General features: G+C 39.4%; 1 protein-coding gene across 1 annotated transcript in view; it reads left to right on the plus strand.

Moving 5' to 3' along the window:
- LOC134872786 (actin-binding LIM protein 3-like) overlaps window positions 1-17,111 on the plus strand; it is a 38,134-nt gene that overhangs the window by 2,889 nt on the left and 18,134 nt on the right. The window contains 7 exon segments of the mRNA XM_063896219.1: window positions 1,181-1,345; window positions 9,865-9,924; window positions 9,927-10,047; window positions 12,799-12,911; window positions 13,875-14,001; window positions 14,434-14,527; window positions 14,950-15,037. Coding sequence (XP_063752289.1) covers window positions 1,181-1,345; window positions 9,865-9,924; window positions 9,927-10,047; window positions 12,799-12,911; window positions 13,875-14,001; window positions 14,434-14,527; window positions 14,950-15,037 — 768 coding nt within the window.

Here is a 17,111-nt window from a genome sequence, read left to right on the forward strand (position 1 = left end):
TTTGTGTCTCATGATCTTTATTTGATTTTTGTCATATTCGAGTACAAGGACATTTTCCAAGGCTTCTCTTGATTGAGTAGTTAAAATAACACAAAGAAACAGAAGAAGAAGAAGAAGAATATATACATGCAGAACATGGAGGATATACAGTACATGCACAAACACAACCACAAACATGCGGGAGAGGTGGCAGAGCAGGGAGGCTCCCAGGTACCCGGCGCCAGGGAGGCAGTTTCAGGGTTTGTTGCCTTGCACAAGGGCACCTCGGCAGTGGCTCGGCAGGAGAACTGGCACCTCTCCAGCTACCAGCTCCCTCCATTTTTGTGGTCCAATCGGGACGTGAACCGGCGACCCTTTGGACCCAAGTCCAAGCCCTTACAGATTAAGTTTACAGACTCAGGCACTGCCGCCCAAAAAGAAAACAAAGCAGTGATACAACTGCTAATATTACCATAAGTTCATTTAGCGCATAAAGTTGACTTGAAGATCATAAGATGTAATAAATTAATGTTAAGTTGTTGTTTAATATTTATGTCTGTGTTTTATTGTGTGAGTGAAAAAAATGTAACAGCTATTATAACAAATTTCTTCCATTGGAAATTTAGTGAATGGTACAGTGAGTATCTTTACTGATAACGATACAGCTATCAACAGTTTGAAATGTCTCCGCAACTCAGTATATTTCTTTTTCTACACCTGTCTGTCTCTTAAGCTTGTAAATAATGTAAGTCGGGCTGATCTCCCTGGCAGAGAAGCCACTACGAGTTTTGAAGTCAATCACTAAGTCCTCCACTAAGTTTTCTCCTCTAAATCAACACTAGTGTGTGTTCGTGTGTGTGTGTGATAATGTTTGTGGTTTTTCATTTGTGTATCTAATTGCTTGAAGCCAAAATCATTTTTTTAAGGGCAACTTGAGATTCTGATTGTTTTCTACGGTACGTAATGTATAAGATAAACCTGAATATCTGTTTTCTGATTTATTATACATTAAAGCTTGTGTTTAGCTGTCACATATCATATGTAACAAGACACTGAGAAGAGAAAACATGTATGTCATCCTTTTTTCTATGTGGCAGGCACATTTTTTTATCCCTTTGATCAGCTGTTTGAAAGAAAGACCAAAAGTAAAGGCTTCGAGATGATGACAAGTGACATGTTTTTGATCATCTTCCCTCCACAGTTCAGTACCAGTCAGGTCTTTATGGAGGAAACAACAACAGCAGCTCTCCTGTCTCCAGCCGTGGAAGTTCGCCCATCGTGTGTGAGCGCTGTGGGGAGGTGTGTCGTGGGGAGGTGGTGCGCGTCAAAAACACACACTTCCATGTTCAGTGCTTCACCTGCCAAGGTAAATTTGCCGCACACCTACAGTACACACACAAACATGGTTCTATATATTTAGGGAAAATTAACACTTATTGTCATTAATGCACACACACATGTACAAACACACACACATTTGTTTACATTGACCACTCCCACACACAAACACACACAACGTTTCATATTTATTTATTTTTCTGTCTAATGCCTTTGGCTCCATGTCTTGATTCCACCCACATCACTTTGCAAAATTAAATATTAAATAATTACCAGTACTACAGACAAGAAGGAACCAGCGCAATTGAGACAATCATATTCTTCTTAAAAGGCTAAGCGGCCACAAGTGCATCCACAAAAATGACAGTTGATACCACTGATTGTTAGTTAATTCACAAACATAGCCCTGCTCTCTTTTATCTTATTGTTAATATATTTTAAACCATTAATGGTAACCTCAAGCCACTCCAACTGAGTGGTTCAACATTTTAGAAAAATATATACGTTTGCTTTGAGATAATTGATACGAGTCAACTGTCATGTCTGTACATTTAATATTATGCAAATGTGAGCAGTAGATTAGCTCATCTTAGCATTAAGAGTGGAGTCCGAGGGAAACAGCTAGCCTGGCTCAGTCCAAAGTTAACTAAATGTGCCTACAAGCACATCTAAATTTGAACAGTTTAAACATTGAATCTTGTTTGTTTATATAATTGACAAACAGACATTTCAAAAACATACTTACTGTATTACCTTTTTCTTTGAGTCCCACCTTAAAAAAGTAACTTTAACTGTGCAAATATAAGTGTTCCAAATGGAAATGAGTAGTGGATATAGAAGAGGAATATTAACAGTTGGGAAATACAGGTCAAACCTGATTTTTTTCCCATGTATTCATGTGTGCGTACATATATGAGGGTTTTTGTGTCTTTGCGTGTTAGAGCTCCACCAGTGAGCAGGTGGGACCGAGCGCACAGACAGAGGTCTGGAGTCAGCAGCTGGTGTAGCAGTGCAGTCAGCAGCTTTTCAGACCGTCGTCAGACTCCAACCAGCTAACCTCCTTTCACAGGCCAGGACCCTTACAGTCCCAAAGCAAGGCAGCGCGGTTTTCTCGGTTTGATCTGCCAGTAACATCGCATGAATGCACTCAGCCTCAAAGCACTAGAACAAGAAGGGTTTACTGTTTATTTCAACTCATGTAACATTGCAGATCTTAAAAAAAACTGAGCTGAATAAACAGCTTCGATAGTTTGTTTGATGGAATACCTGGTTGTTGAATCAGAGCACTCTTAAGTTCTGATAGGACACCAGCTGGACTAATTGATGGAAATGCTCTCTCTTTGATATTTGGCATTTATTATAATGGACAATTGATCTTGCCGAGTAAGCTTAATGACTTTAAGCTAATGGACCCTAAGTAGACATCAGCTAACGAAGTGGACAAAAATCAAATCTTCAGCTTTTAGTAGACAGGCGTCTTATTTTTGTTTTATTTCTTCCTCTGCTTTCCGCCCCCGCTCAGTCCCTCTCCTGTCTTACATGCTTGGTTTGTAGCTGTAAATATCAGACAGATACAATGAGTGTTTGTTTGGTTAACAGTTTATTCTGTTGTTAGTGTGGCTATTTAGGATTGAGAGATTGTTTTGGAGAGGGAAGGACAGCTTTGGGATAATGAGAAACAAACAGATGCACCAAGTGAGATAGATGAGACAGCAGCCCTGTTTGTTGTTTGTTATTGGTAGTATAGGGAATCATTTAGGTGCTTTGACTTCATTAAAGTAAAATGTACCCAGTTGTTCAGGTTTATATAGTACATAATGTGATACACGAGCTTTATTACTGGTTTGCACTTAGGTTGGAAGAATTCAGTCAATTGTCAATGACCATGAACATTTGTAAGACATTCATGGTCACCAGAAGATACATCATACATAGCATTAGAGTGTGAATTCATAGAGTGAATAGCTAGCATATCTGTGGACTCTCAGTCTTGTTAATGAAGTACTTTGCAACTCCTTAAAGTTTGTATTATCTATTCAGTAATACTATTTTAGATATTATGACAAGCTTTACATTATGTAAAAGTTGAACGTTTCAATCCTTCTAGATCTAAAAAAGTGGGTCCTACAGCGGTGATCATGATTCAATAAAAAAAAAAAAACAAGTGTAAAAACTGTTTAGGAATAAAATACCTATAGATAAATGATATGGAAAAACATCTGTAGAGCAAACAGCTCTATCGTCTCACAATCTTTTTTTTTTTTTAATTGCCAACATCTGCAGCAGCTTGACATGGTTGTAACTAGAACATGAACCGTAGTAATGTTTCTACAAATAACTACATCACATCACTAACAATGCATACTGATGACATTATAAAGGCTGCTCTCTAAGCTCTGCAAATAATATTGTTAACTTAATATTATAACATATGCCACATGTTCATAAATTTGCCCTCATTTTAAAATAAATCATGGCAGTTTTTGGAATACATTGTCCATGTCCTGCTGGATATGCGAATACCCAGTCATAACTCCTCAATTTGATTGACAAATGGAATGACATCCATATTGTGGCATATATTTTCACCACTTATATAGACCAATCCATCAGTTAGACTCTGGTTAGACTTTCCCTTTTCTTCTCCGCCTTTGCTCCTCTTTGATCCGCCTGTCCATACTGATCACACTAATGAAAATGCAGAGAAGGAAATCCATCCCATGTTGATGATGCGGGTAGATGAGGGAAGACAGTGACAGGACGGCAGACGAGCGCTGGACGGACAGATCGATAGCCTCATTGATACTTCCCCTGGGTCCCGCCGTCTCTTTCCCCACATCTCCATCCCCTTCACTTTGCTCCCTGCTTCCCTTTCTCCTCACATATGATGCCTTCTTCTTTTTTCCTCTTCCACTAATCTCTCCCTTGACTCCCATCTTGGCTTTCATCTCTTTTCTTCTCGTCTCATCTTAGCCTTGTGTCTAAAATAATCCTCTCCTCTTTTGCAACACAAAATTCCTCATCTGTGACCTTACATCATCTATTATTTTAAAGAACATAGCCAGGAATTACTTTTTTAAAAAGAAGGAAAAATCCCCCAGATAATCTGATTTGAACATCCTCATTTTGGACTCTTTCATAATATACATTTCAGTTAGAGACTCCCTCATGTATAACAGGCAGAGACTTCATTTATTTACATGACTTGCACAACAGCAGGGTCTTCACCTTCATGTCAGAATATAAAGCAGACCATTTTTCTTACCTGTTAAAGCTTGCTGCAATGCCTGACCCAGTTTGAAACATTAGTGAAACATATCAGGAGCAGTGTATTTTATCAGTAGTGCACGCTCAGCCATGCAGACAGTCACGGTTGGCTCTTTCTTCAGAAGAGACTTCAAGGACGAACTGTGAAGAATGAACCGCTGTATCAGCTCAGCTGTGCACCAGCTCTGTTATGTGTGTCCTTGTGAGAGCATTTGTGCAGTGTGTCAATGTGTTTCTGTGCACACAGTATGTTTTCTGATATATCTGGAAGCTAAATCAGAAAGACGAGATAGTCAACATGTGTACCAAGCCTTCAGGAGTTCTTGTTTCTTGCATCCATCTTCATTTATATTCTTCCTTCATTTTTTTTCCTTTGCTTGTGCTGCTGGCAAAGAAATCATTATTTTTTGTCTTAATGCCAATTGTGTGTGAGTGTGTGCATCTGTGTCCAGACTTCTAACCAATGTAATAGGCAACAAATCACTGTTAACAGATGTAAAATGAAAGTATTTAAATACTTCAGTGCCTTCGACAAACTGCAGCTGAACCTCACCCCCGGTGAGAAGAAGGTAGGGGAAGTGGGAGGCTGGTGTGAAACAAACTGATGGAGCAAGTGAAAAAAGGGGTAGAAGGGGGAGAAATGCAGTAAGCATGATTTTATTTATTTATTGATTGATTTTCATCTTTTGAATTTATTTATGAACTGAAATTTATTTTCTGTTTGAAAAGCCTTATTCTTTCCCTAGGTCTACAGTCCAAAGTTAGTAAAATTAAACACGTTTTGCTGCCATTTAAACATGAAAAAACAAACCCCCAAATAATGAGTAAACCTTAGCTCTTAAACTAACATGATGTACATATGACAAAGGAAGAAACTTCTTGTGACGTTAATTATGATCCTTAGTTTGGGGTCACCAACGGCACTAAATGCAATCCTTGATCAAACTTTCCCATTGAAAACTGAACCTCAAACTACAGCAGTGCTTCACAGACTGAGACAGTATGGAAGCAGGATGACTTTTTAGATAGTTATCCAAAAAATCCTGTTACTCCCTCCGCCACAGGATCACTCTGTCTGGCAGATATATTCCCCAGTGAAGGGGGAATTCTCTTAAATCTGTGATAACATTTTTCTATTATTAAAAGTTACTAGTTACTGTGTGTAGGACTGTGCTATGTCTGCATGTTTTTATTTACTACCAATGTACACAAAACAAGTTCGGGGGACAGGTAGGGTCAGGTCGAGGTCACGAGGGTCATTGGGTCTTGCTTGACGGGTCTGCCATTGAGGCGACTGACGTGTCTTTGACCTTTTTGAACATTAAGCTTCAGTCAGCAACTTAAGATAGCAACGGGAAGATTCGTACCAACCAACTGTCCCTGAAAGACTAAAATGTCATGTGACAGAGAGGGAGTAATGTATGGCAGTGGGCTGGCTGTTACTCATTTATATTCTGGACGTGGTCTGCTGTGGCATTTCATTTACTGTTTCGATTCTAACTATGTTGTAAAAAATGTTAATGAAATCTTTAGCCCAGTGAAATCATTTAGGATCAGACACACTTTCTATGAAATTTATCACAGGTGGGTTTGTTTTGTAAAATCGACCACAAGCTGTAAGAGGCTGCGACCAAACAGAAATGCCTTTTTTTGCAGTATTGCATGTCGAAATAATTAGAAAAAACCATAGGAAGTAATAACCTGAGACATTTTGAGATTAATCAGTTTCAATTTACTTTAGGTCAATGCCAATGGTTATATGACCAGGAGAGGAATTATTGTTTTATTTATTTAGCATGTTAGTAGCCTATGCTAGCCTTTGCTAATCAGCACAAAATGCAAAGCTGGTGAGAATGTCGCTTGTATTTTGTCATATTCATTAAAGTCTGCACAAATACTCTAAAATAAAATAAAAAAAGTCAAATTTCTTCTCAATAGTTTCCATGCCGTGCCTTATGATTGAATAGATTTTTGTATGATGATGGTGCTGCATGAAAAATAATATTCAGTATAGTTCATCCTGAGGCCAAAACAATGTCTTCATAAATGTATTTTAATTCTTCCTACAGTTATTGAGACATTTAAGTAAGAACCAAATTACCCAACAGATCAACTTCACCATCCCTACAGTGGCAAACACCAGTAAAATTTGCTTGACAACTCCCCAGCAAGTAGCCAAACAGATCCAAACAATATTGAAATATTACTTGAATCGAGCTTGCTTTTTAACATCATTACATTTAGTATATCCCAGCTAAATATAACAAAAGAGATAAACTTAGTACAGCTATAATAAACATCCATGCATAGATTATGTTCTGTGAGGACTTATTTTCAAAATGGCATCGGTCTAAAATATCCAAATATACCAGAGGTCCCTCCGGAGATCGGCCAAGCCTAAACTGCTCCCTCTCTTTCCTGTTTGCTTCCACATCTTAATAGCTTTTCATTTAGACAGTGATGAATGTGTGAATGTTATCAGCTGAGTGGGAAAAGATGAGAAATGCCCGGCTATTGTCCCCAAGTGTGTGTCTTGGAGCAATCAGAAAAAAACAGTCCAGCTATCTGTGAATATGGGTTTGCTATACCAATGGATAGCTAGAAAAAAGCTTGACTTGTTGGACACGTGTGTGTGTGTGTGTGTGTGTGTGTGTGTGTGTGTGTGTGTGTGTGTGTGTGTGTGTGTGTGTGTGTGTGTGTGTGTGTGTGTGTGTGTGTGTGTGTGTGTGTGTGTGTGTCTGTGTGTCTGTGTGTCTGTGTGTGTGTGTGTTAGCTGTAACTTTTCAAAGGTGAACAGCACTATTCTCAGGCAGGCTGATAAAGGTCAGCTGGCATTTCCAAGTTGTGCGACAGCAGGTTTGCCACAACAACAACACTATCAATGACAGAGGAAATAACACATCTAATGTACAGCGTTTCCCTGTTTCAAAAGAAAGCTTTTGTTTGTCCTCCTTCTTTTTGTCCTATAAGAATGATTCAATTTCACCATCTATTCCAAGTATATTGTGAGACAGTCATTTAAATCTAAGATGATAAGAAAGATGAACTTAAAAACATCTGTGTTTACAAAATCCCGGCCTTAGGTACAGATTGCAACATGTATACTTCAAACAGACTTTCAGATGTGTGTCACTCAGGTAAAAACATAGAACTTTAGTTTAAAAAGGGAGGAGGCCCATCCTGTTCAGTTGTTTTCCTGGAAAAAAAAGGAAAAGAAAAGAGATTAAACCAAAAAACTGGTTCAAAATTAATATTTTTTTACATCAGCAGTTAGAGGATGTTATGTAATTCCTGTGACAACATACGCAGTGGACAGAAAGTAAACCATTTTAATATCTAAACAAAAATATAAGATTATACTTAAAGGAATTTGAAAACTACCATGACATGACTCCTTGGTCTTTGGGCTTCAGAACGTATTTTTCTCTGAATAGAAACCAAATAGTTATCTATTTGGTTTCAGGCTTATATTAGGAAAACTTTGCAAAGAAATACAGTTCACTTAAATGATGCTTTACTGTCCATATGTTCTCATATAAATAAGCAGCTGGACTGCTCGTCTTGCTCTGCAGCGTGTCTCTCTCTGGCTCTCTTTTCCTCGCTCTGAACCACTTAACACACCGGCTCGGATCAGATCAGATCCATTCACTCCACTGGGTTTAAAGCCATTAGCTAAATTAGAGACCAGACATTCAATTCGCTGTCAGATATGTTGATCCGTTGGCTGCATTTCAAATGTCTAACTTACAGTGCATCCAGCTTCTATATGGTGCAGTTTCTACCATCACTAACTGAGCTTGTTGACAGGTTATATCATGAACTGACAGCAAGAGGGATTCAATTCATTTTGTTGACATGCATGAAGAAATAATGTGGCTCGGTAGTGGCTCCCGGGTGGCTGTTTTAAAAGTCTGGAAAACTGAAAGGAGGTAAGAGTAATAGCTATTACAATTGTAGGAAATCTCAACAGGGACAAAGTCAAATTTCCGATTAGGACAGTTGGGAGAACCTAGCCAAATCCAACCTCAAGATCATGTGTTTGCTGCGCTGTGCATCATCAAAGTTAAAGTTGTGGTTATATAGTGTTTTTTAGCACTTGTCATATTTGTTTCTCATGTAATCAGACATACGCACATGCCAGTCCACCTTTTATCTGTGAGTTTGTTGCTGCAGTGTTTGTATGTGAGAAATATCAAGCAAACATGCATAACATGTAACGTACTATCATCTGGTATTGCTAAGAATGGCTAATGAAGCAAACAATGTTCTGACTAGTTTGCTGGAATGAAGTCAAATCAGATGTGCATGCATTCCTAAATAAGGTAGATTTAATGCAGTAAAAGTTTTACTGTTAGCTGGAGCCTATCATTGTTCAGCTCCTTTATAGAGTGTGTAACCAGCCAGCTCAGAAGAGGCCTCGTAACCCTCAGCACTGCTGCACCACAAGCAATCATTTGGCTGAAGGACTTTGCATTTGCTAAATGAAAGCTATACATCATGCTGTCACGACATGCTGTATAGTAAACACAGTGTGAGCACTCACATGTCTCTTTTCCTGGACAACCATCGATCACACAGCCCTCTAGATATATGTACAGTATTCATTGTGTGTAAACACTGGAGACATGCAAATACATATTTACAAAATCAGGTTTACACATTGGCCAAATACACTAGATTCTCATATGCACTGACAGCCATAACCATACAAAGCGCTGCAACTAACCATTATTGAAGAAATCTTTGCAACTACTGTACACACCGTAAGGAAATATACAGATCAGATGGTTACTGGTCTAATCCTGAAGACCAGATTACAGTATTAACCCTTTAGAGGTCAAAAGAACAACAGATTGCTCTCACAACCAACATACCCCCTTGACCACCACCACACACGCGAAATACTGGCCCTGTCTGTGTTCTGTTAACTGCCAGAAGGTGAAATCTCTAGATTAGTGGGAATAACACTGGTGTGTGTGTCAAAACAGGCTGACGGCTAACATTTGTAATTATATCCTAAAAAATATTGATCACATATTGATGTAATTATAGTCATGATATGGCTTATGATAAGAAATTCCTCATGCATGCAAACTACTTATGACCAGCTCTCTAACTCCAATTCTCCTTTTGGTGTTTGCACTGAATCTTTTTTGTTTTCTGCTGTGAGGATCACCTATAACCGCTGCTGCACGGTGACTTGGCATATAACATTTTCTCTTCCTGTATTTCTGAGGAGTGATCCGAGCTGTTTCAGTTTCTCTCTCCCTCTGTGTTCAGTGTGTGGCTGTGATCTGGTGCACTCCGGTTTCTTCCATCACTCTGGAGAGTACATCTGCACTGAGACTACCAGCGGCTCTACGGGACCCACTGTGACAGCTGCGACAAGTACATCACTGGGGAGGTGGTTTCTGCCCTCGGGAGGACGTACCACCCACACTGCTTTGTGTGCAGCATCTGCAGGTAAAGAAGTGTGTGTGTGTGTGTGTGTGTGTGTGTGTGTGTGTGTGTGTGTGTGTGTGTGTGTGTGTGTGTGTGTGTGTGTGTGTGTGTGTGTGTGTGTGTGTGTGTGTGTGTGTGTGTGTGTGTGTGTGTGTGTGTGTGTGTGTGTGTGTGGTCAGAACACTCCTCGTATTCAGAAACATCCTTTTACCTGTGATGTGAATTTAAAGATAGTAGAATACGATATATATTTAAAGTTTAGTTGGCAATGGTTGAAGAAGAGGTATTGGATTCAAATGTTTTTTGTTTTTAACGTAATTGTTTATCGAGTTGTATCGTTTGGGAATTTCTTTGGCAAAGATTATGTAACTCGTGACTACAACAACCAATGAGATTCTTGAGCGCATACTGTGACATAATTACTTTGCAAGTCTGTTTGCAACTTCATGCATACCACTGGTGCCCCATTACAATTAAAATGCTACGATGTATGAGTTCTGCAGGCCACTTAATTGTCTCTCTGTGTTGGGTGCACACTAAAGCTCCTGCAGAATCTGGACCGTGGGTGACCGTAAATGAAACGCTCACAGTCAATAAAACTCGTTATAGCTTATTAAAAGTAACAAATCAAAGATTAGTGCAGCGTTCGTTTGCCGGGGTTTGTCACAAAGTGCTTTACTGAAAAAAAAAATGGGGACTGCAGTTCCATGTTTTGAACACATCATTTAAAATGAAACGTTAATATTTTACTAATTAAAGAGGTTCTTCAGTGATCAAGCATCATAAAGTGAGTGGAGTTTGTGAGAAAAAGTGTTTGTTTCCAAGTTTTAGTTCCAAGTATGGACCCTAAAAACCTTTAATTCTACACTTCCCACAATGCAACTTTATAGTGTCTTTATTTCAAACCAACCTGCCTGAATAACTCCCACATCTTTCAGACTCCACATGACATTACCAGAGCTTACTGTATTTGTCCGACCTTGGAAAGACATAACTTACCTTCTACCGTTTCTATAATATATTTTGAAAAACACATTTTAATAATCAGCTTTAGCAATAAGAAGTAATTGTTTTTTGAGCAAAAAGTTCACACAAATCACATCCATTCATATTTTTAAAATGGAGCCCGTTATATGGAAGATATGCTTGATTATGTTTTAGTTGGCTGGTCTCACTTTATTAATTATACAGCCCCAGAAAAAAATGAAGAGACCACTTTCGGTTGTTTTATTTTTTACAGGTACGTCTTTTGAGTTAAATGTTTTTTGTTTAATTTATTGTATTGTATAAACTACTGTTTTGGAATTGAACACACACTGGAATGGCTGCCAGACATGTAGAGATAAAGATTTAAGAAAAAATTAGAGTGGTCTCTTAATTTTTTCCGCGGCTGTATATCCTGAAAATGTAGTACTAGCTTCAGTTCAGTTCACTCAAAGCTGGAGTGAATATGATAAGTGGCTGGCAGATAAAGTGTGACTGTAAGTAGTACAGTACATATATCAAAGGCTATTAGTCAGTCAGTCAGTGGATGGATCATTAGGCTTTAGTTTGCTTATGATGACAGTTTTTGAGTCCTCCCATTTGTTTGTGTGTAAATAAGAACTGTATGTACTGATATCGAGAACGAATCTTATTCATTTTGAAAATGTCTGTCAGTATATTGCTATGAAATTGTGTCTCTTAAAATAATTTCTGTCCGTGCATCGACTGAACACACCAACACTTCTCAGATGTGTGCAGAGTGTACAACTCTGACCAGAACAGAGGCATAAAGCATTATGTCAGGCTGGGCAGTATTGAAATAAGTCATTAAGTTATTGTTATATCCGGGGAAAACAAAGTCTGTTTACTTTTGACACATTTGATGCATCATGGATTGTTATCAAATACCGTGTCTACCTTTTTATTGATATATAGTTTTTTTTGCTGCTCAAGAAAAATCTTCAATTATATATGAGAAAATACATCCAGATTAATCCAGTGAATTATACCTTCAACAATTTTGGAATTAGTAAGGTCTTTAAGAGGATTTGCTTTCCAAGTATATATTTGCTAAACTCAAGTTCATACATTTCCAGTGTTGAATACCCAGATGTAAAAAGGAAGCAACACGCTGATTTTGAGACAAGTTGACATATCTCGAAATTCACCAATTTATCCTGGCCATGTCAAACAAATACACATTGTCCCGAATACAGGATGCTCATTTATCAGCTTGTGTTGCAGTTTAGCTATTTTCTACCAGAAGAGTTATGGAATCTCCAGCTGTAGTCGGAAAACATATTTTTGTGTACAAGGACGACAATGCGATTTATTTGTGGCTGCACTGCAGGTGTTCACCTTTGCCCTCACAGTGTGTGGCTACAGCTGAACCCTCAGGCTGAAAGGCACTACTGCATGTTTTGATTTATACTTTATTGCATCCTTTTATTAATAATTCAGTCCAGTGTGATGAAAATCTATTCTTTGTGAATGTGCAAGGTGCCACCAAATATGAGAAATAATATCAAGTGATGAGGAGATAGTTGTGTAGAACTCGGGATTGGATAACACAATCAGTTGCATCTGTCAAAACATCTGCAAATCAAACTGTTGTATCTTTCTGCACAGATATACTCTACCAGTAGGGGATGTGAGGTGACTTTTGGAAAACTAACCTTAGTATAATTCCTGCAATATCATATCTGCATAGCTCTCCTGAAATGTAGTGTATGTGTGTGTGTGTGTGTGTGTGTGTGTGTGTGTGTGTGTATGTGTGTGTGTTTTCAGGAGTCCGTTCCCAATCGGAGACAGGGTGACCTTCTGTGGGAAGAAGTGTGTGTGTCAGCAATGCTCATACACTCTGAAAAGCGACAAGCCCGTCAAGGTCCATGGGCCAAGCTGTAAGAAACAAACACACACACACACACACACACACACACACACACACACACACACACACACACACACACACACACACACACACACACACACACACACACACACACACACACACACACACCCATTGACTGTAATTATACTGTAAAATCTACTTCTCTGGTTCTCGCCAGCAGCCGTTGTGATCAAATTTGAGGCAATGCAGTGTATTCCTACCTTCTTGAATAGATGTATTTATTATCTAAAAGGCCAACTCACCACTTTTGAAGGCGTGGGATGGTCTTCACCAGGGAATTGAACTAGCTAAAGTGTAGTTTTCTTTGAAAAAGGTAACTCTCCAGCTTTTTGTATTCATTTTTCATTACTTATTTTCAATGAATCCAGTGAAAAGACTACAAACAACCCAGTTTGTGTGTGACATGATTAAGCTGCTTCACCAGAGCTGTGCAACTGACTAAAACAACTTCCATACCTCCTGGTCATTTAGTAACACGCATCTTCTGTGGCGTGATTTAAGGTCACCTTGAGAAATTTAAACAAAAATTACTTTCATCTTTGTCATCCAGCATGAACAGTTAAGCTGATAGTACGGCACAGTTTAATAAACACCAGAAGAGTTTTACTGTCCAACAAATGCTGCAAAGCATATCACATCCCCTGCAGCCACACACACACACACACACACACACACACACACACACACACACACACACACACACACACACACACACACACAGACACAGAAGGTGGCCTGCAGCTCCAGGTATTCTTTAGCCTGGTTCTGGTAGCTCCATCTGGCAAAGACAGTTTGACTATGATGACAGGAACGAGGGATGAGAAACAGAGAGGAAGAGAAGTGATGGGAGGTTGGCAGAGAGACAAGGACAGAGAGGAAGGAGAGGATGTTAATGTCGGAGCTGCTCTTATCTTTATGTGTTTCTCAATGCTGCGTTTCCCCTCTTCTGTAGACTGTGCAGGCTGTGGTGAGGAGATCAAACAGGGACAGTCCCTGCTGGCTCTGGAGAGACAGTGGCACGTCAGCTGCTTTAAATGCCGAACGTGCGGCTGTCCGCTCACTGGAGAGTACATCAGCAAGTAGGTGGCTTGATCCCTCGTATGAACAATCTGTACTGCAGTTAATGTTCGAGCCAATATCAAAGATTTTCTCAAGCGATCCACATTCTCTGTCTCATATCTGAAGCGTTGGGACCAATTTTCCTAAACGAGGTGTTAAAATAAACTTGGAGCACTCTTATTGTAGCAAGTTAAGCAGGAAATGTTTTTCCATCATTATTCACAAAATAATAACCGATAATTACTGTATACTGCTTTTAACTTTAATAGACACCCACAGTATTTATTTACATGTTCAAACTTGACTCAAAGTCGCACTTAAAAATCGTTGGTTTTGCTCCAGTTGATTTATGTTCCTTGACTCATGTATCACAAGACAATGTGTTACAGGATAAATAATAGTGGAACAGAAGGTAAAATCAAAGTGAGAACATCTTTTTTTGTGCCTGGCAGAGATGGGATCCCTTACTGTGAGAGTGACTACCACACTCAGTTTGGGATCAGGTGTGACAGCTGTAACCGGTACATCAGCGGTAGAGTTCTTGAGGTGAGTGGATTTTTCACGTGTACATGCTTAAGATAGATGGGAACAAGATTGAGGATGAAAATATTTCTCCTCTGTGTTTGTCTGTGTGACAGTGAGTGTGGGTTTGTGTGCATGTATGAAGGCATGTGTGTCTGTCGGTCTATAAAAAGCTGCGAAAAAACGCAGCTGTCCCTCTTTAAAGGAGTGAAGTGTTGAGTGATGGAGAAGCAGCTTTGGAAAAACCAACAAAGCAACACTCTCCCATCTCCTCTACCCGATTAATTCCTATTCCTTATCGTGCTTCTCCCCACTCCTCATTCTTTTTCTCCATTTCCTATCACCACTTTGTTCTCGTTTCCTCATTTGTGTCAGCTGCTTTAGCTACTCTCTGTCTTATTTATTTCCTCTCACTTTTCCCTTCCTTTCCTTTTCTTCTCCTTCAGGCTGGAGGGAAGCGTTACCACCCCAGCTGTGCCCGGTGTGCTCGCTGTCACATGATGTTCCTGGAAGGAGCGGAAATGTACATCACAGGTGAGGAAGGAGAGGAGAGCCTAGATTGGTACTATATGAAACTAAGTATATGTCAAATCTATAGAATCAATGTTAAGCTTTGTGAATAGAAAAGAGTTTCAACATATAGCTAACAGGCATAACATGGACATGTAGCATCTATCAAATCCGCTGAACCCTGCAAGTATACAGAGGCCTGTGTGTGTGTGCATGTGACATGTGTGTGGTTGACAAAGTTAGAGAGCAATAGGATACAGCCACCTGATAAATGACTGCTTTTAACAGAGCACCATTATATAGCTTATTGATCTCACATATAGCACTCTAGACCACACTCACTGGTAAAGACACACACTTGCACGTGCCTCCTTCCAGCTCATGTTTTCTGTGTACACACAAAGGTTGGAGTCAATTACCTCTGAACCTTCGCCTCCGCTCTGTCCATTACTCTGCTGCTGACACAATTAATCTGAATGAAGCCGCCTTCACCGGAGGTTTAAATTTAATCAACTAGGAGCTTCTGTTTTATAAATTAAATAAAAGTAATTAAAGTAAATAAGCTCAATCATGCATTTAAACAGGTTTATATGAGGATGCTGGCAAACCCACTTGACCGTGTGGGAGAAACTTGAATTTGTATGCCTTTTGCGTCACATTTTTTTTAATAAACCAACCAAATGTCCTACAAATGAAGATGATAAGCACTTGATTTAAATTAGTAATTATTTTTAGGGAGGAAACGAGCTGCAAAGTTGGCCTTAATATTCATATGAAGCGAAATGCAATTCGCTGAAATGATTAATTGGCAACAGCATGGTATTTTTATAATTTGACCATGGTCCATGCCTGGCCTTCATTTTAACCACATCTTCATTTTAACCACGCAGTTTCATAAACTGTAGGAATCCCAATGCTGGTTGTAAATATTTAGCAGAGAGTTTAAATGTCACGGCATTTTCTTGCAAACATGACGTTAATGAAAATCAGCTCAACATACTGTAGGAGATATGGTAGTGTACAAAGGCGACATATAAATATAAAAGCCATGCAATTATATACTGCACAAATATTCCTTCAAGATAACAGTGAAAGGCAATTCAAACAGTGCACACACACGCCTTAGCCTGGCCGAGTTGAGATTAAATGTAGAGCAACTGTACTGTAACATGTGGCGGACACACAAGTTGACATCTCCTTCTTCACCTCATTGACATTCTGCTGCTCACCTGCTCACAGCCACCAGTAAAACTAAGCATTTGCATATTGTACATGAAGTCTATCTGTGTGTGTGTGCATTTTCATCTCTGCCTGTAAATACACGCAAGCGTCTTTTTCGTTGTGTATCTGCTTGAAAGCAAGTTTTGCACAACAGTGTGTCTGCATATGAGTGTGTGTGTGTGTGTGTGTGTGTGTGTGTGTGTGTGTGTGTGTGTGTGTGTGTGTGTGTGTGTGTGTGTGTGTGTGTGTGTGTGTGTCTGCATATGAGTGTGTGTGTGTGTGTGTGTGTGTGTGTGTGTGTGTGTGTGTGTGTGTGTGTGTGTGTGTGTGTGTGTGTGTGTGTGTGTGTGTGTGTGTGTGTGTGTGTGCGTTAAGCCCCGGTGAGCTGCCCCAAGGTTACATTCACTCCTTTTGATGACTTCAGACATGTAGGAGGGCTGAGCAATCACCCTCATGAGCCCACACTCAATTACGACACACACATGCTCGCACACATGCAATCAATCTCATGATGCATGTCTGGAATAAGAAGTGGTGTATGTGTTGAAGGTGTGGGATGGAGAAGTATTTAACAAACTAATTGGGAAGGTTTAATCGTTTCAAATGAATAGACAGATGGACGTAGTGTGTTCATTAATTCAATTCAGTTCAAAAGATGGTAACACTTCCACTGTTTTCAAATATTTTTCCGTCTTTGGTTCTAAATAAATACAAACCATTGAAAAACCTACCTATCTCAGGAGGTTACACTATACGTCTTTAGTTAATGTTCTTTCTGTGATGACTAAATAATTAATGAGCTAATGCTTTATGGCCAACTCAGGTTTACATCCAGTGAAGCCTCTTGAGAAAAAGAGCCAGTGCTCCTGTCAATGTA

The sequence above is a fragment of the Eleginops maclovinus genome, chromosome 11 (genome assembly GCF_036324505.1).
Source record: "Eleginops maclovinus isolate JMC-PN-2008 ecotype Puerto Natales chromosome 11, JC_Emac_rtc_rv5, whole genome shotgun sequence".
NCBI lineage: Eukaryota > Metazoa > Chordata > Actinopteri > Perciformes > Eleginopidae > Eleginops > Eleginops maclovinus.